This window comes from Cardiocondyla obscurior, linkage group LG03 (assembly GCF_019399895.1).
Source record: "Cardiocondyla obscurior isolate alpha-2009 linkage group LG03, Cobs3.1, whole genome shotgun sequence".
In the NCBI taxonomy this organism is placed as follows: Eukaryota; Metazoa; Arthropoda; class Insecta; order Hymenoptera; family Formicidae; genus Cardiocondyla; species Cardiocondyla obscurior.
Window position 1 is genome coordinate 8,627,904 of NC_091866.1, and position 18,941 is coordinate 8,646,844.

Genomic DNA, 18,941 nt, shown 5'->3' on the forward strand with positions numbered 1-18,941 from the left:
TAACGGTATGAAAAAATTTGCGCCTTAAACATCTCCTTAAACAAAGCAACAAATTAATTAATTTTCGAAATAAGAATTTCTAAGATTATAAATTGATAACATCGCTTTTAATGTATGTTCGATTACGGAAGAGAATTACTGACATTCTGGAGCTTTGTTAATTTTATCACACTTGCATGCTCGACGATGCTGAAGATACAAGAAATAAGCTCTGTCAAATATCTTCCTTTTTTTTTTTTTTTTTTTTTTTTACTTTTTATTATTAATTCACTTCGGTATTGTTGTAGCCGATTTATACCGCGTACTCGCACTTAATTATCTTCTTAGGTTTACGAATGTTCGAAGCGACAATTATGTTTCAAAAAATTGGTCTTTGTCTTTATTCAACGACTCAAGACGTATTCGTCGAGATTTTCTCTCATTTTGCATGTGTGCGAAATAATTTCGTGCGAATACTACCTAATTCTCGTGTACACTCGTTGCCTACAATCACGTAAAGGACTCGATGAAAAAACAATTTGTTCGCCAAAGTATTAAAGAGTCGCGACAAGCTTATTACTCCGGTTTGTCCTTTTCGCAAACGTCGTACCTTGCATACAAAAATAACGGTTCTTTCTTAAAAAAAAAAAAATTTGACCAAGCTACTACAATACTATCTGCAACGGGAAAAGTTACGATGCAGAGGGATTAACATCTTTAACAATCACATTAAACTGTACATTCAACTGCACGATGCACATGTTGCTGAACTGAAAAACTGGAATACCGCCAGAGTTTCGGTTTGTCGATCGCGCGAACTAAACTTAATCAATTAATTTTACAGTTAGAATCGTGCAATCGTAACTTCTCTAAGGTTTTATCACACTGTTACTCGTTAAATAATATTGTATTTACATGCACGTTCTGTATTCTTCTGTATAGATTTTCCTTGCGGTCTGAAGAATCTCTATTGTTTCACATCGGAAAATGTACAATAGCGCATATCACGCTATAAAATGTAGAAGAGTAAAAAACCTTCGGTGTACGTTGCCGTTACTTAAATATAAACGATCTCCTAGACGTTGTACAACCGAGAATGCATTTCGAGACGGCTGTCGACTTTGTACTTTCCATAGTATTTCTGTAACATCTCTCTCGTCACGTCATGTTCACGTATTATTGGGAAAAAATTGACGCATCTAGTCTATGTCGAATATAGAACATTCGTCTCACTACTTAATAATGTTTTATACTGCTTTAAGTTATTGCTCGGCGTGAATAGCTTCCTTCAGGCCAGGGCACGCTCATGACGTTCCTCTCGACGCAATCACACGGTAGTCACAAATCGCGATGAATTATTGACTCTCCACCGAAAATGCATGTGATATCATAAATAGTATCTTTCTATGTACATACGTAACACGTGTTCTTAATTTATTAGTATTTATAAATGCACAGCTTCGCGTATTGCGCGAAATGACTTCTGTCCATGTGATAGGGTTTTCTCTCGAGCACAAGTTTCCTCAAAGTTCGTTTATGTCTCGCCCAAACCGCGCTTTCGTCGCATTTGCAATCTTCCATTCTTTCTCTGAACAATATCACTTACATCTGCAAATAGCGTAGTAATGATTTAGTTAAGAATCTATTGACAGCTTTGTTAAAAGATTTTACATGACAAGATTTTACTATACCCGTTGCACCGCGATTCGTCTCCGTTGTCATATTGCCATTCAACGATTCCGGGAGTTTGATCTTGTTGATCTGCTGCTGGTTCTGCATCTCGGACACAGTCGCAACCATTATGCTAGTAGAGTTTTTCAATCCGTTGTACGATTGCTCTAATTGTTTGAACTTGCCGATTAGCTCTACATCGGTTGTGCGTATTTCGTTCATCTATATTAATTATAAATACACACAATTAATACAATAATTAAATTATTTATAATTCAATGACCGACGAATTAATGCTAATTAATATAATATGCAATAAAATAATCTAGATACACGCCTTTTCTGTTAATTGCCGAATCGATGCTAGAACGGAAGCCTGCTCGGACATTTTAACGCACTCTCCTTGCAGTGACATCATTGTCGTGTTAATAGCTGTCGTCGCTTCTTGAAGCGCAACTAATTTTTTCTGTAACACAAACGAAACGTAATTATTTGACATTTTTACAGATAATTATTCGAAAATCATTATTGTCGTCACACCATACTTACGCGATCTTTGTCTTGATCATCTGCGACCCATTGCAACTTGCTCGACAAGGTCTCATTAATATGCGTTAAATTATTCATTACATGCGATATAGTGAGGTTTAGTTTGTCAGTCTTAATTTGCGCTTCGTCGGTGCTCAATATTTGAGGGTTCTGAGTAACGTTTGACAACTCTGACAGTGTATGCTACAAAAATACGTAGTTCAATGAATGGTGAGAAAATTAAATTATATTTATCTTTATATAATGAACATTTACCTTAATACTGCTGATATTTTGTTGCATAGTGATCTGTCCATCCTGTACCCTCATGTTCGTTTCTTTCAAGGTCTTCACCGTGGCTCCGAGATCCCTTATCTGACTACCAAACGTCGCGACGCTAGATGACAACTCGTCCAAGCGTTTCGGTAAATTGGCCATTTCAGGCGCGGCTTGGAAGTATTCTTGTACTTTATGCAGATCTTGCTGAATATGCGACAGCTGTAAAGATATCGATCCGGAAAAGCGTGAGTCATATCGTACTATAATATCGTAACAAGGCAATTATCAATGTTACTTGTGCAGTTTTACCTGTACCGTAAAGTTATTTATCTGCTGTTTCAGATCAGACAGCCTCGAGAATATTATGGTTTGGTTGTTCTGGAGATCTCTCGATAGCGAATGGCATTTCTGCAAAGCATCGGGAACTCCTTCGCTGCCGGCTATTACTGTAATGTACACGGGATTAGATATAAAAACGGAACGAACAGACTTGCATATTGCAGCTATTTTAAATTCTGAAAGGTTCTAATTAAAAATATCTGCAGAATTTTTTTAATACATTAGATCATCGGGTATTAAACGTTTAAATATTCAGCCTTGTACTCATTCATTCGCATCTTCGAGTTTAATACAAATTATATTTTTCTTTTTTCTTTTTTTTTTTTTAAATTATTATCTTGACTTGAATGGTCTTTGCAGATAGTCGACCAATACCTTGGTCTAACTCGGTTCGCAGAGCAGTAAGTTGTTGACGAACATCAATGAATAGCCATATCAGACTGGCGGTCGCTAATACGGAGGCACATGCCAAGAAAGCATTACAAGCCTTAAGAAACCCAGGACAACCGCGACTTCTTCTGCCTCTGCACTTGCGTCCGTTTCTGGTGGAAACGTTCCAGTATTCCGAGCGATCGTCACTACTGTCCGTTAGTAATTCCTACAAAAATGTAAAAAAGGCAGATGTACTTCCAATTAATCATTATTGAAAAAAAAAAATAACGATCGTCTACATTAAAGTTATGCCTTCTTGTTAATATCTCATACATCATCTCTTATCTTTTCCATTGACGCAACTTTGTTTTTTCAGGCAACGTTAGCGGAATGCTTTCAACCGATAAGTACTCAACATCTATGGCCTTTTTGTCTCACAGTTTTTGGAGAACAATGTAATCGTCGACAATGAAACTCAATGAAGTGGATACGAGAAGATAATTTGTCTTTGTATTTGCTACAAGAATCTGTACCGGTATCTAACGTACTTTTTATTATCTATACATTATACACTCCGAAAGAAAGTTTTACTTCATCCGTCATTTATTCATTTCTCCGATTTCCAGACTCAAGAATCATCGTCTCATTGTTCTTTGCGCAGAAGAAATTAACGTAGAGATAAATTGTCTTAATCACCTGTGAACTGCGCTTCCCAGAACTCCGGCGGGAAATAGCGTGCGCCGGTGCTAAGGCGTCGAGCTCTTTTCGCTTCTTCATCTTCTTCGTCGGTTGACGAAGCGGCACCGTCACCGCCACCGAGTCCATCTCAAGCAGAACTGCGCCGCCTATTTTTCACGATTTTCCTCGGTGGGTTCCAGCCTCCGATTAATGCACTTCACTTTCGATACTCGCCAACGGACACCAAGCGATCGCCACGAGCTCGAAGAACCGCTTCGCAATCGCGTGCGATCATCTCTCGATTATCAGCGAGTAGCTGATTGACCGCTGATGCCTTACTTGCAGAAGAATCTTGCACGAACCTTTGGCGATACGCCCGAACGATGCAGAATTAATTAATCGCCACGGAAATCTGCGTTCACATCTTCATCTGCGCAAAATATTCAGTTCTTTTGCTTTAATCAAGTCGTGGCTTTCGTTAACCGTATCTCGTGTCTGTGTGTACTACTAAAAATGATTACAACTTTTCTTGTTTGTGCGAGACATATTATTATATAATAGTTAAACGATGCCGCGGCTGAAATTAATGTGCTGCGATCAGTGTCTACGTAAAACTTTCAGATAGAATACCATTACACCAATAATTGAAGGCTAATTAAAAATATCATTTTCAAAATATCGTTGAGGCTCATAAAAAATACACGTCTAATATAATATCAACCTCTCGACAATTCTATCGTTATTTTTCTATCATACTAAAGCTTTCAAGTTTTTTTTTAGATATTCAGATATGATTTTGATAAATCCAGATATTTGAGAGAATGTTATTCCTTCGTATATCTAAAATCAGATTTTAAGTTCTCGATTAAAAACGTTCATTAATAGCTTATTATCACAATGAAACGGTGATCGTAGCACACGATAATAATAATGTACCACCGGAAATAAACTGACCTCACAATCGTTCTTACGTCACGTAATTTCATAAAAAAACGGGAGAACTAATTTGAAGGGGGAAAGAGAAGCTCGTGTTGTCGTCCGATTGCGTCACGAGAGTCGCGGGGGATTATTAAATTGCGATCTGATTTTCGAGAAACCGTGCGGAGACGACGGAGCTCCGCGTGTCGTTCGTCACGACGCGTTCATTACTGAAACAAGAAACTCCTTATCAGCCGGTTGGTACCTGGCCAGCCGTGTTCGCGCGTATGTATGTATGTATGTACATACGCATGTACTGATCGAAAGACTGGATCTGAATTGGATGCACGTGACACGCAACGAAGTACGGCACGACTATTACGTTTCAAGTGAGAGAACGATCGCGTCGAAATTGCTCCACAACGAGAAAAAGGCAAAGGGGCCGGCTGATAAGAGCAATCGTTGTCGTGGCGTTAATCTCCCCGAGGCTACTCTTAATATTTATTGCCGTAAAACCGTTCGTTAAGCGCGATAACAAGATGCTAAACGTGTATATGTAAATTGTTTAATCTTTGCATTCGTAATCTAACTCGACCGAGATATGTGTTTTAAGCAAAATTAGTTAATTCTAGCTAGATTAATTAGATGGTTTATTCTAATAAAGAGGAGCTAACATTTTGTGAGTGAAAATATGTGTGATATCGTTTACTCTGTCTTTCTGCTCTAAATAAAATTATGAACGTGCACAGCAGACATTGAAAAAAAGAAGGTGCAACGTTGTTAATATAATTAACTGTTGATAATGAAGTCGATTTAATAAGAAAAAATTCGTGATCACTGCGTCTTCTTTAAATGCGACTAAACTTTTTATTTTTGTCTCGCAGTTGAATGAGAGTGTAAAATTTACAGTGATAAGATTACTTCAACATTTAACCCTCGACAACTCAGTTAATATCACTATATTGTGTTATTATTGAATGATAGATAGATTACGATTGCAAGAAATTGCCGAAAGCTTACTCGCTCAGAAATTTTTTTTATTTAGAGCATGTTCCAACGCAGTTTAAAATGCAATTTAAAGGGTTTCTGGCGCGGCATTAATTCCACACGACGGCGGCTCGGTCGTCTGGATGGAAATACGTCGCGACACGATTACGCCTCGCGGCCCTGAGCTCGATAAGATATCGAGAAAAAAAAAAAGACGATTTTGTCGCAATAGATTCAAGGTGTATTATGTTGTTCATTAAAGTAAGGCCTACCAAAAAAATATTTTAAATAAATTCTTAGGCTGAAACAAAGTGCCGAATCTTTGCAGAGAGAGAACGATTGCGAAACAAAATTGAAAGGTTTCGAAAAATTGATTTTAACACTGCTGCGCGATAAAAAATCTGAACGTACGGTCACTTGGAGAACTTAGCGTATACATGAACTTTCCGTATGCACGTCAACGACAAATATGCTGATTATGCATATTCTGCGAGTTGGCGGTCAAACAAGCGTGATTTCGCCGCGTGTAACGATAAGTAAGACAATTCAATTACTGTAACGAACAATTCCGCTTAATCGCCGCGACTGCGTTTCCCCTCTTTCGCCGGTGTCTAATTAAATCGCGTGATTACGCACGTTATCGCAGGCAATCCCTCCGCGGAGTCGCGTATTTTCGAATCTTTGCGCTGTGCGTTGCTCAAAGAATGCACGATTCGCGACGAGGCTGTGATAGTAATAAAAAAAAAAAAAAAAAAAAAAAAAAGAAACCCAGCCACGTATATCGGCAGCGTTAATGACAAACATTAAGTGCTTCGTCAATTAAGCGGATGTAGTTTAGTCATCCATCTTAGTGTTGATAGCGCAGAACTTTCGTCCGCAATAGCTGAGTAAGCCTGTTAATTAATTAATATTAAATGCGAGACATGAAGCCTTTTATCGTCCGTGCTTTTTACGAATAGATCGCGCGGTCTAAGATCTACGATCGCTTCAAGGAGACTCACGCGAAAGGTATTCCATCCTCTCCATTTCACACCGGGAATTCTGACGCGTGTGTCACGATTCTTAATTTTAAACAAATGATTCGGATTGTTAAACGAGGCAAAATCGAAGCAGACCACAGGATGGTACGTTGAATTTCACGGGGAGAGAAACACGGAGTCGCGGAAGCGACGTATCGATACCGGGTTTCCGCACGCGCGTGTCTGCTTAAATATTTATTACATTTGCGTCAGCAGGAAATGGTGTAACAGTACTCGAGTCGTATACGAACGACATGCCTATCCTGTTACATTAATAAGAATCTCTTAGGTGATTAAAAAACAAAAAAGAAATACGATCTTTGGCCAAGTTGTACCTGATCACTATTGCGTCGATATTATCCAACGATGAATAATGAAAGTCGCCTCTCGTGGATTTCAAATGTAAATCTATGTAAATGTCAGAGACGATTTAACGCCGCTTGTGGACACCTCGCAGTATATAAACCAATTTTATAGTTACTTTCGAAATTATCTAATTTATCGTTTTCCACTATAAGCACTTTACAGTTTTATCTACGATAATTCTCGATTACTGATACAAAAAGTATTAATTCTCCCGGTTAAAAGAATTAATATCTTATATTAATTTTATTTATTTTTTAACAATACTTCTTTTTCCCAATTTATTTTCAAGACTACTCCTCTGACATTCACACCTCGCCTTATTCGCAGTCTACATTTGATAACCGAGCAAGGACGACGCTTCTCGAAATTTTTAAACAAGAGGAATAGGAAGGGGTGAACGAGTGGGTGGTGGAGTTTTCATACGGAACATGCAGAACTTGACCTACGTAGGGGATAAATTATAGAAGCGATTCTAATCGATTACCGCGCGGCGGACGGAAACGGGCGGACGGCGGCTGCGGCGACGGTGTCTCGTTCTTTTCGGGGGCTGAAACTCCTCGAGGAATAACTGGCGGATCGCACCACGCGACGAAATCCCGGGGACGCACTCGCGGGGCCGACGACGGGAGAATCTACGGTATCGCGGAACGGCGTCGCGACGCGGCGGCTTCTTTTTTTTTTATTTTTCTTTTTCTTTCTTTCTCCCTCTCTCGCCAGCTGCACCGTCATCCGATATCGACTCGCCGAGGGTTGGTGGGCGACTGAAGCCCCGCTGGAGGGGTTTTCCTGATAAGAACCATCGCAGCATATAGGGAATTTCGAACGGTGAGGTAAAATTAACGTCGAGCGCGAGCTTGATAAGCCTGTGAATTGCATTCAATTATTCTTATCACAATGGTATATAAATACTTTGAAATAATTTCACTCGGGTTAATTGAAAAAGAACTAGCGTAAAAATATATTGATTCTAGTGCAGAAGAGATGAGTGTTGTACAAATGGTACAACAGTAGTTATAATGAATTCAGAAAGACATTTGTAGAATATAATTATATACCATTCGAGAAATAGAGAAGCATATTATTTTATTAACGAGCGCGTTTAATTAAAACCATAACGATGTATGTAACAAATTAAATTTGTTTCTTCTTTAATCAGATTTATAGTAAGCATCTGGAATCTAACGAAAGCACACAGTACATAAATACCTGTATTATTAATTAGTAGGTATTAAATTACGTGTAAATCGTTGAAATACTTGTTCATACAATTACAACCATCCAACAGAACAAACGATGCTTAAGTTACCGAAAATGGGGGAGATAAAAATAATAGGGAATGTTTCAAGATAACGAAATGAAATGCCGCTGGTAAATAAATTTAATTAGAACCTTTCATAGCTTAATTTTAACTAGTTGCCATTTATCAGAAGATCAAAATTATTTAACTATGCAAATTAAATAACATTTACCTGATTTTATAGACGTGTCCATTTTCTTAATTTCGCCGTATAATATAGCCGCCAACCAAGATAAAGCAATCAACCAAAACATAATCAAGACCGCTGCCAGCCACAGAGACACAATCCGCATATCTGACTTGTTGCAGCCACAATAGTCACTGTGTTGATTTCTAGACAAAGTCCGTGATCTGTGCCGTCTGCAATAAAAAATTAAAAAATTAAATAATTAAAAAATTAAAAAATTAAATAATTAAAAAATTAAAAAATTTTAAAATTTAAAAAATAATTAAATAAATACTCTTTAATATAAGGCCAATAGCTCAAAGTAAAAATTGCAGGATTGTATCTCATAGTGTAGCTCATTGCAAGGTGACTGTACCAGTTTAAAATTCAGCTTTTTCCCTTCTCATCGAAGAGTAGAGCCCGATTAACGCGATTTAGGTGTGAAAGGAGATTTCTCAGGGCGTGAATTCACAAGTCTATTATACCCGCCGTCTTGTTAGGAAACAAATACTACCGTTTGAACTTCTTCTTTTTCTGCGGCGCGAGGATCAAGTCAGCGCTGTCAGAATCGCTCTCCGACAGCAGGTCGAGCAGGTTGATGGTCTCTTTCGAGTTCTGCTTCGCCATCCTCGTCGCCGGGAGATACGTGGACCGCGTGTCACGAGTCCCCGTAGATGTTGAACGGCGGTGGAAGCCGACCGCGATGCAGCCACATAACCTCCGCGGTGTATTATCGCGCCGCGCGCGAACGAGCCTCCCGACGGAATTGTCTTCGCCTCACCTCGCAATTGAGTGGTGCTTTCGATTAAAACACTTCGCTCGAAGCTTTACATGCTTTAATTACGTACCGCACTAATTCCTCATCGCGTGTTGCAAGTCGACACAGATCACGGCACCTTCTCGAGTTGAGTGCAGCGTGGTGCAACGTTTAACTTCAGCGCAAGCTCGTACCTTTCCTGCACTTTTATTCGAGCCTTACTAATTCTTACGGTTGGTTTTCTTGGCGCTCTCGTTGTTCGCCGTGGACTCTTTTACGTTCTTTTTATTTCTCTTCCTTCTTCCGACTCTTCACGTTTCCTCAGCGATGATAAATCCGCTGTATTTTCAAGCCCAGGGTGGTTATTCTCTCAATGTTCGAGACGACTTTATCTCGACATCTGTAGAGAGACGGTGGAACTACAGTGTCGCATGTGGGTTCTCGATTGTCTCGGTAGTCTTGAAAAAGAGTTCTGGGGGAGGGAGAAGCCACGACGAAATCAGACGGAGTTGTGCCAAGTTGTGCGGAGTCGTGTCTCGTGGAGTGTTTTTCACGTATTTTTGAATTAATTTTGCTCAAGTAATTTCTAAGTTTTCGGAAAAATGGCGGAGTTCGTGGAGAAGCGGTGCCAAGAAATGCTCCCGAATCTGGAGCAAATGGAAAAACTCAAGCTCTTTGATAAAAGCGAGATACGGTGAGTCGATATCAATTAAGGTTATATGTTTACGCGTTGCGAGTGTTGAACGTTTTATTATATTTTCAGGAAAATTATCAAGAAACTCAAGGAATATGAGTACAAGATTCAACGGCATTCAAAATGCAAGGAGGACTATCTTCAATATATACAGTACGAAATGAATTTGTTAAAATTGATTAAACAACGAAAAGATGTAAGTAGCTTTTTATTCGAATTTTTTTACGTTGTTACATATATTATACATATTTTTTTTTTTTAGAAACACGGTATGCCTCAGAAGAGATTACCTATTGATTTAGCTATAACTAACAAGATGAATTCCTTGTACAAAGATGCAATAATTAAATTTCAAAATGATATTCGATTTTGGATTGCCTATATGAAGTTCTGCAAACATGTAGTAAGTTGTGTATATGTATAATTAAAAATTAAAATAAATATATATATTGCTTTGTAATATTTTTTACTAAAATCTAATTTAAATTGTTATTTCTATAGCACTTTCACAGTAATATTGATAATATGTTAAGTAAAATGCTGCAAGTGCATAGAGATAAACCAAAGTGCTGGCACATAGCTGCATGTTGGGAATTGGAGGAGAATAAAAATGTTTTAAATGCACGTCAGTATCTTGTTAGAGGCTTGCAAATTCACCCTGACTCTCAATTATTATATATTGACTTTTTAAAGTGAGTATAATAAATAACTTGATAACTTTTTGCAATCTATCAATTGATATAAAACATGCTTGTATTTAAAATAATTTTTTTTTATAGACTTGTACTAGACAATCGTTTAGCTGCAACTTTTGACACTGAAAATACCGAAAATCAAGAGGACAATCCAGTATCGACGGTAACAGATGATAGCAAAGCACACTTTTCGTTAAAAATGGCATTTCTCATATATGAACAAGCTTTCAATCACATTAAGGATATTAAATTTATAATCGAGCTGCTTAATATTATAAAGGAGTATGATAACGTTGAGCAATTGGAAAAACGAATTATTTGGTATATATAAATTCACATGTTAATATGATAAACTTGTTTATTAGAGTTTTTATACAGAAATTAAAATTAATAGTACAATTTAATGCTAGTGACATGATACGGGAGTACGCTCACGAGCCTTTAATGTGGGACACCATGGCACGTCGCGAGTTACAAGGTCTGGTGCAGCCAGGTCTCAGTGACACACCAATGGAGGTGGAAAATGCCGAGCAGACCTCTTTAAGAGATCGCATTACATCCTGCAACAAAGTCTATCAGACTGCCGTGAAAAAAATTAAATCTGAAGAGATTTGGTCGTTGTACATAGACTGTTTATTAGAAATCAATCGCGATCTTCGATCGTTGCCAAATTTCAAAAGAAAACTTCTGAAAACCGCTATGATGCAGGCGCATCAAGCAAAAAAATTAAAAGAAGAACATTATTTACACTGGGTTCGTTTTTTAACATTTTTCTGTAATAATTGTATTATCTGATATCTTTTTTTTTTCTTTAGTCCGCAGAATATTTAGAAACAATAATAAAACTATAATTTTTTTATTTCTGTCTTTTATACATATACAAATATTTATTGCATTATCCATAGATTAATATGCTGAACGCTGACAAGGAACATGACGAGAACGTACGGAAAAAGTTGGATGAAGTGCTTAGCGGAGCAATCGAAGTTGTGCCAAACAGCGTCAGTATTTGGCACGCGCGACTCAGTCATTTATTGCAGAATGGTTTGGAAAAAGAAGCATATGCTATGTATCCAAAGGTGATTAAAATTAAAATAAACTACTTATATATTTAATTTCATTAATATTAAAACGTTTTGATAATCAGGTAACGGAAATATTGGGCGAGAAAGCATTACCTTTGTGGAAAATGCGGATATTGCATGCTCAGGTAAAAAGCACGAGAGAAACTGAAAAAAGTTTTGAAGCGGCTTTACAGTCACATCCGGAAATCGCTAAAAATATTAAACCTATTTGGCTTGAGTGGCTGGTATTAACAAAAGGTAATTAAAATAATAATTTTTTTTTAATTTTAATATTAAAGTTTAAACAGATGTACCTTTACTATTATAATGCATTAAATTAGGTCCTTTTCTCTGTAATTTTAATTTTTGTTTTTCCTTAGGAATTTGTGCGGCTCGCAAAGCATATAAAAATCTTTGTCTTCAACCACCTACCTCGTTGGAGTTTCACAAAAAAATGATTGCACTGGAACTCGTACAACCGGAGATCCAATCGGAGCATGTACAACGACCTTATGAAATGGCAACGATGCAATTCGGAACTGACAATACGTCCATTTGGATAGACTATATTAAATATGAGATGAAGCATGGAGACCCGAAAAGAGTTAGCTACATTCATGAACGAGCAGTCAAGACTATACATCATAACTTAACGTCTTCTTTTATAAAAGATTTCAGTAAAATGATGGCAAATCCTGATTCCATAAAATGATGTTAATCGTAAGATCTGTACATACGCAATATGTATTACGTACAATGAAAGGCAGATACGGCGTTTGCTGCGGCGACGGCGGCTGGCGTACGTGACTTCCCCCTCTCTCGGCCGTCGAGTGCGGGGAGGTGTAGTAGGGAGAGGCCGCGTTCCCTCAGTCCTCGGTGACCGATGCTCCACAACACATCTACGCGCGCGCTTCGTGTGAGATTCCACGCACATCACGCCAAGATCACGTACGCTAGCCGCCGTCGTAGCACCACGAATGCCATTTCTGACGGTGAGTGTGTGAACGGTGAATACATCAATAGAATATTATATCGGATAAGGTAACTATTTAAATCATGCAAAATATAAATTTAAATATATACATTAAAAATTTAAAACGTAATGTAACACAGCGAATATTTGCCGAAATATATAATTAGGACTCTTAGACGTATATTTTTTAACATTAGTTGTTTCGTATTTTTCGTATTTTAACTTGGCTTTAATTTATCTCTCGCCTAAAAACTGACATTAATTTTAATAATTTTTTACGATCGTCATTTCGATTCGTTTTTTATGTACTCCAAAGACAGCATTAAATCCATCATGGATGACTGTCGCATATAAATAATTTCAACAACAGTTCCGCGTAAAAATATTTGCGGGTAGGTGAATCGTAACGAAGTGTTACAGTGATAAGTGACATCAATGAGTAATGCTTATCATCAAAAGTCTTCAACTATGATCTATTATAACGCCTGGAAGACAGCTGGATTCGATTCTAATGGATTGTCTCAAGAGAAATTTGATTTTGTCGATCATCGTGGCGATTTTGACAAAAACGTGACTTTGGCACAAGTGAAAAACTCGAGTACCAACCAAGAGATCCGTTACATTAACCCTGCGATTTATACGGAATCTATCGGCGAAAATCAATCCGAGAATAGCTATAAAGAAGATTCAGGTAATAAAGCTGACATTACTAATCGTCATTTTAAAGCGCTTTAACTAATGTAATATTTAATTAGCGAAAAATCTTTTCTTCCAACATATATTTGTGCTGTTAGTTGTAATTATGTGTTTAATTTCAGGATGTAACGAAGCTTTAATCGACGGGAATAATTGTGATCTCAGCGTTTCGGCAAGTAATCTAGTCGGAAAGGATACAAACGCAGATCACGAGAATGAACAGCCCGGGCGAAACACCTACAGATGTTACTCGACGTCTGCGTTGCCCCTTGAATCGTTCTCAGTTTGGACCGAGATCTCGTCTGGGAGCACCTCGCGAGTGGAACGTCGATGCAAGATCAATAGCATCCCCGTTGATTACAATCGGACGATAATACGGGACAAGTATATTTATTTGTCATATAATTTTTCTTTAGTGGTTGTGATTATATACGTGATTACATACGTGATTACATACGTGGGGATGCCGTAGGTGTATTACGAATAGTCCTCGGGTCATGCAAATTTCCACGACGTCGCTCTCAGTCCAATCAAACGATCATCGAGCTCTAAATGGGTCCGATCTCGGCAGCAAAAGGCTCACTCACTTGGAATGGATGCGAAAAAAGAGCGAGGCTATGCAGCGAGCGAAGAAAGAAGAGGAACACGCCGCGAAAATACGTCAGGAAGAAGCGGAGAGATCGGCGCGGGAAAAGGACAACAGGACACGGCTGGAAAAAGAGAGGCTTGTCAAGTGGCTTGAGAGAAAGAAGCAAGAGGAGCTCGACAAGAAAGCGGCTCTCGAGAAGGAGCTGAGAAATCAAAAAATAGTAAAAGAGCTCGAGCGGATTCTCGAAGGCGCGAATCTCGTGTATCGCCGTCAGTGGTCCGGCAGGAAAAAGCATGAGCAGAAAAGTACGATGGTTGTACTTTCGACATGACCGAGGAAAAATGTGTGATGTTAAGAATTGGTGTCCTGTTTTGCAGCCCAGCGTAAAGAACTGGAAATAAAGCAGAAGAAAATAGACGAGGAGCGCGAGAAAAGGCTAGAGCAGAGCACGAAAGCCTACGAAAAGTGGCGTGAGAATTCCAAGAACAAGCCCAAGCCTGCCACGCAAGGATTGCTTCGTATGTTAAATAGAATACAGCCGAATAATAAAACGATCGAATGATAATGAACATTCGGCATGTGTTAAACAATATGATCATTCATTATGCAGTGAAACTTTTATACAGCTGATAAATATTTAAAAATAATGTCTTAGCTCATCAGAATGCGAAGCCAGCATACGTGAATCCAATTCCTTGGCAATCGATCATGGAGAATTCGAATGAAAAATCAGAGAAGAATACATTTCGCGAAAAACAGGAGAATATTAATCGGGGGAAGATGAGCGGCAGAAAAACGGTCGCGATACATCAATGACCATTACTAAAAAAATCCATTTGCACCCAGAATGCAATTTATATCCAGAGCTTACAGTTTTATTAAGGTAATAAATTTAAATAATTCTTTACGAGAATTTCTTATTGCTCAATCAAGCACACGTCTTACTTAAAAATTTAATTGTTTTAATTTAATTCTAAAGATGAAAAATAAGGGTAAAATAAATATACGTCTCGGTTAATTTTGACGATAAGAAATTTTGAAATTAACATATATATTCTTACTGGCAGATTTTACAACTCTGCTCTTTTTTTTTCTTTTTTTCTTTGAGAGTATGAGGGTGCGTAAAGATAATATAACAATATCACAGCTTGACTGAAATATTTCAATTTGATTGAAGTGATTTTTAATGATATAGGTTTGTTCACACGTTTTAATGACAACCTGTGCTACATAATACAAAGTATTTGATTATAACAAGACAAAGCAGACTTTGTGACTTTGTAATCAGTATCTCTTTTTCTCTCATTCACACACTCTTTCTCTGCTCTCTTCCCCCCCTTCTCTCTTTCTCTTTCTCTCTCAAATAATTATCAAACTATTACACCTTCAGCCCTTCTAACGCGAGAAGAACACACCTATTACTTCGTTAACCGTTAATTTTATAGTACGAGAAATATCGCGTGAGAACTTTTCTCATCATCTATTTGCCATATGTAAGACACATTATCTTCCTTTGGACAACGACCCTTGCTTTTTTTTTTTCCTCTGAACGATGTCTTAGTCGCTTTCGTTCATACATTCGTGCACTTACCAGATTATATACAATATACACAATACCTTGCATCCTTACAAAGCGCATTCTACTGCAATTTACAATCGAAATGGAAAAAATTCCGACGATCGAGCATTAATCGGGTCAAGAGAGTAGGGGTGGGTGTATAATCGTTTTTTTTTCTTTTTCTATTATTTTTTTCCTTTTTTTTTACGTATATGCGTACGAGTGTGTACGTAACAATCATACATGTAGGTATGTGGTAAATATTGCTTTTTGTACATTGTATTTCTGGTATACATGTACACGTATCTTATAGTCTAAACGCTTTTTATTCTTCACGCAATGCCTCGCTGATCATTTTTGAAGAAGGAAAGGCAATAACGCAGCGATTTCGTGAAGATAATGTGCAAATGTGTGTTTATATACATATATTATATGTATATATGTATGTGTGGATTTTTTTTTAAGGGCGGCGATAGTACCTTCCTTTGTCCCACTTGCTGCACGCAATTATTTCAAGTCAATCAATTCAACGTCGTTTGCGTCAAATTAATCTTACACGTATAACGAAAAAAATAAAAATTAATTAACGCTTACCTTCGCGATTAAAATTCTATTGCGGGTTTATAATATATTTCCCTTAATTATATGTCGCATCTTTGCGAAAAAGATATGTGGCTGAGGAATCGATAGAAATTACATCCCGAGGGAATGAATTGAATTCCACATCTTCGAAATTACTTTGAAAAGTACATCGACATTTCTTTTCCTTTTTTTTTTTTTACATATAAAGTGGAATTATATAAGGTGATACAATTTTAAATAAATTTGGCAGGCTAGCAAGGGTACGTTTTAACTAAAAAAAAGAAAGAAAACGTCTATTCAAAACGCGTTTAATTTTAGCAGGGATCAATCATAGCGCAAGAAAACAACGGGAAGAGAAAATAGAAAAAATGAGGGAAAAAAACGGCGTTTTTTTTTTTTTAATTGTTCTCTTTTTTTGCGAGGTAGAAGGAAGAGGAAACGAAGAGAAAGGGCGAGAGCGAGGGACGCGCCGAGGAGAAAAAGCTCGAAGGGGAGAGATTCCCGATACTCCAAACCCCGCGTGGAGCTACACCCTCCGTAAATTCTACGCGCTGGCTGGAAGGTTTCGTTAAAGCCGAGCTATCAACGCGGAGAGCGCGACTTTAAAGGGAACGAAGTCGCCCGAGGAGCGCCGGGCTGGAATACCGAGAGATATGAGCATATCCGTCTTAAATTTTCGAGCGCGCGAGCCGAGGAGTCTCTCTCTTTTTCTCTTTGAAGCCTCTCTCGCTGGCCCGCCAGCCCTCGCTCGCCACCCTCTCTTCGCGTGGCACATTCGCGCGCGAAACAACCCTCCGCTTTCCATATCCCTCGCAAAGCGCGGAGAAAGCCTCCGTCCCCCTTTCTTTCGCTTTCATTCCTCTTGCTTTCGCGCGCGCCAACTCTCCCTCTCGCCGCACCCTCCGTGCAAACCCTTTCTTCCACTTTAGAAATGTCGGGTACTTGAAAAAAAAAGGAAAAAAAAAAAACGAAGGCGGACGCACGTGCGGTGTTGTAGTTCACCGATATAAATAGTCGGTACTTTTTCACGCCGATAGACGCGGCACCGAAATAATTAAATTTCCATTGCAGGTAATTAAAACAACGTAAAATTAAATTTGATAAGCGCACGTGCGGCGAGAATTATGCGGGATATATATTTCGTGTAATTGTTTAAAAAGAGGAAAAAAAAAAAAAGAAAGAAAGAGAGTTTCACGAAAAACGGAACGGCGAGATCGATAAAAAGATGGAATAAATTGGTAGCGGGGAAATAAATCACAAACAAAACTGATAAATGCGAAACCGGGTCAACTCAATGTTAGTTTAATACGAAAAAAATGTGTAATCCGTTCAATAAAAATAATAATGATGTATATATATATATGTATAGATATATATATATATATAATCGCATACAGATAATAATGATAAAACGTAATACTAGTAATATGTAATAATGTTTGGCATCGTTAAGTGTTCGCGTCTGTACAGTAATGTATTTTCTGCGGTGCTTTCGAATTTTTCGTGGCTTCGTGAACCGTCCCACATTTTCGAAATTAATAATATATTGCAGATTAGCGGTTGAAGCCTATTTCTGGCTGGCGATTGCGGGGTAATAATCATAATGCGGTAAACCAGCGATTGCAAAACTAATTAATAGTAACGCAAGTAATAACTGTAACGATCGACATTGCGAATAGTAAAATCAGAGAAAAAAAAAGTACGCAACTGCGACAACAGTAAACAAATTAAATATCGCGTAACTAATTAATGCAACTAATAACGGCGGCGATTATCGTGCAACTGCGACAGATGACGGGATCTTTGTGTAACCTTTCCGCCGATTGTTCTTAACGATAGCGTAACGAGAGAGTTAACGCACTGGGAAAACAATTCGCTCGTTTTACCAGACAACGTGATAGAAACGACGCTTTCTCTCGCGCAATCTTACACAATTATTAATTTTTTTTTTGTCTCAGCCAGCACAAACTTACAAACGTTCACGCACGATTTATCACGCAGTTTGATGAGACTCCTCTTCGAGTTCCTAAAACGTTAACGCCTCCGTGTATAACGAAAGGAGAATGATCGATTCATCCTAAAAACGAATTTTTAAGTAAAAACAAAGAGAGAAAAAATATGTATATATGGACGATAGGAAGATATCGTTTACGTATTTACAAAATTCATTTTTTTTTTCTTTTCTTTTATGCTAGAAAATGACGAACAGTCTGCGACACTCCAAGAGAGATCATTTATAGACCGTGGATATGTGACAAACTGTCTTGATAGTGGGACGTATCTCACTATCACATTTCTTTTTCGTCGCATAAAGATTCACAGAAGAATTTGGACTTGCAATTTCTAAAACTTGTCGGATATATCGCTAACAAGATCTTTACTTGCAACTTTACATTTTGATTATTAAACGCCACATTAAGATATTAAAATTAATAGCGCAATTGTGTCACATGTATATGTGTTGGTGTATTTTTTTTTCTTTTTTTTCATTTTTTTTTTTTCTTTTTTTTTCTGTTTTGTACAAGCATTAATTGAAAAATCGACGTACATTTATATTTCGAGAAATTGCAGAATCTTTTTAGTTTCCTAAACAATTCTAAATAATCCTCGATTACATATCTCTGCCGCGATTTTTTAAAAAGGTACAATAGTTCGGAAATTATCTATTTCGGTGGCGAGAGAAAAGATATATATAAAAAAAAAAATTAACAAAAAAAAAGGAAGAATAAAAGAG

At 37.7% G+C, this 18,941-nt stretch overlaps 3 protein-coding genes and 1 long non-coding RNA gene across 7 annotated transcripts; 3 read left to right on the top strand and 1 right to left on the bottom strand.

Moving 5' to 3' along the window:
- Positions 1 to 227: 227 nt before the first annotated feature.
- LOC139113609 (EF-hand calcium-binding domain-containing protein 14) lies at positions 228 to 9,719 on the bottom strand. Of its 3 annotated transcripts, none has more exons than XM_070674879.1 (8): positions 9,114 to 9,719; positions 8,606 to 8,793; positions 2,767 to 2,903; positions 2,455 to 2,676; positions 2,200 to 2,382; positions 1,988 to 2,116; positions 1,671 to 1,872; positions 228 to 1,587 (listed from the first exon to the last, which is right to left on the bottom strand). In XM_070674879.1, exons 1-8 carry the CDS (start codon positions 9,224 to 9,226, stop codon positions 1,514 to 1,516), a joined length of 1,248 nt encoding a protein of 415 aa, XP_070530980.1. In that variant the 5' UTR covers positions 9,227 to 9,719; the 3' UTR covers positions 228 to 1,513. The 3 variants fall into 3 exon arrangements, with proteins under 3 accessions (XP_070530980.1, XP_070530979.1, XP_070530977.1); XM_070674878.1 differs by lacking the exons at positions 8,606 to 8,793; positions 9,114 to 9,719 and adding exons at positions 3,172 to 3,394; positions 3,865 to 3,995 and having other exon boundaries at positions 2,773 to 2,903; XM_070674876.1 differs by lacking the exons at positions 8,606 to 8,793; positions 9,114 to 9,719 and adding exons at positions 3,172 to 3,394; positions 3,865 to 3,995.
- Positions 2,568 to 6,520, top strand: LOC139113614 (uncharacterized). 2 transcript variants are annotated; one of them, XR_011547732.1, is made up of 5 exons: positions 2,568 to 2,702; positions 2,800 to 2,979; positions 3,157 to 3,383; positions 3,545 to 3,703; positions 3,795 to 6,520. It is a non-coding gene; the product is annotated as an uncharacterized lncRNA (long non-coding RNA). The 2 variants fall into 2 exon arrangements; XR_011547731.1 differs by having other exon boundaries at positions 3,545 to 6,520.
- A 105-nt stretch (positions 9,720 to 9,824) lies between the features above and the next one.
- On the top strand, positions 9,825 to 12,963 carry LOC139113605 (U3 small nucleolar RNA-associated protein 6 homolog). Its single transcript, XM_070674872.1, has 9 exons — positions 9,825 to 10,050; positions 10,120 to 10,246; positions 10,313 to 10,453; positions 10,552 to 10,742; positions 10,830 to 11,066; positions 11,156 to 11,498; positions 11,651 to 11,824; positions 11,893 to 12,067; positions 12,190 to 12,963. The coding sequence occupies exons 1-9, from the start codon at positions 9,959 to 9,961 to the stop codon at positions 12,519 to 12,521; spliced, it is 1,812 nt and encodes a 603-aa protein (XP_070530973.1). The 5' UTR covers positions 9,825 to 9,958; the 3' UTR covers positions 12,522 to 12,963.
- Positions 12,964 to 13,067: 104 nt separating this feature from the next.
- LOC139113613 (uncharacterized) lies at positions 13,068 to 15,500 on the top strand. Its single transcript, XM_070674888.1, has 5 exons — positions 13,068 to 13,473; positions 13,601 to 13,862; positions 13,951 to 14,372; positions 14,445 to 14,585; positions 14,723 to 15,500. Exons 1-5 carry the CDS (start codon positions 13,218 to 13,220, stop codon positions 14,881 to 14,883), a joined length of 1,242 nt encoding a protein of 413 aa, XP_070530989.1. The 5' UTR covers positions 13,068 to 13,217; the 3' UTR covers positions 14,884 to 15,500.
- Positions 15,501 to 18,941: the final 3,441 nt, after the last annotated feature.

Bases quoted from the DNA above. Each gene is read 5' to 3' on its own strand.
- LOC139113609 (XM_070674876.1), bottom strand. From the start codon at position 3,993: ATGGACTCGGTGGCGGTGACGGTGCCGCTTCGTCAACCGACGAAGAAG. The intron at 2,677-2,766 runs GTAAAACTGCAC...ATATCTTTACAG, and splicing joins TAAATAACTTTACGGTACAG to CTGTCGCATATTCAGCAAGA. The intron at 1,588-1,670 runs GTATAGTAAAAT...CGCTATTTGCAG, and splicing joins GACGAATCGCGGTGCAACGG to ATGTAAGTGATATTGTTCAG.
- LOC139113613 (XM_070674888.1), top strand. From the start codon at position 13,218: ATGAGTAATGCTTATCATCAAAAGTCTTCAACTATGATCTATTATAAC. The intron at 14,373-14,444 runs GTACGATGGTTG...CCTGTTTTGCAG, and splicing joins GAAAAAGCATGAGCAGAAAA to CCCAGCGTAAAGAACTGGAA. The intron at 14,586-14,722 runs GTATGTTAAATA...ATAATGTCTTAG, and splicing joins TGCCACGCAAGGATTGCTTC to CTCATCAGAATGCGAAGCCA.
- LOC139113605 (XM_070674872.1), top strand. From the start codon at position 9,959: ATGGCGGAGTTCGTGGAGAAGCGGTGCCAAGAAATGCTCCCGAATCTG. The intron at 11,067-11,155 runs GTATATATAAAT...ATTTAATGCTAG, and splicing joins TTGGAAAAACGAATTATTTG to TGACATGATACGGGAGTACG. The intron at 11,499-11,650 runs GTTCGTTTTTTA...CATTATCCATAG, and splicing joins AAGAACATTATTTACACTGG to ATTAATATGCTGAACGCTGA.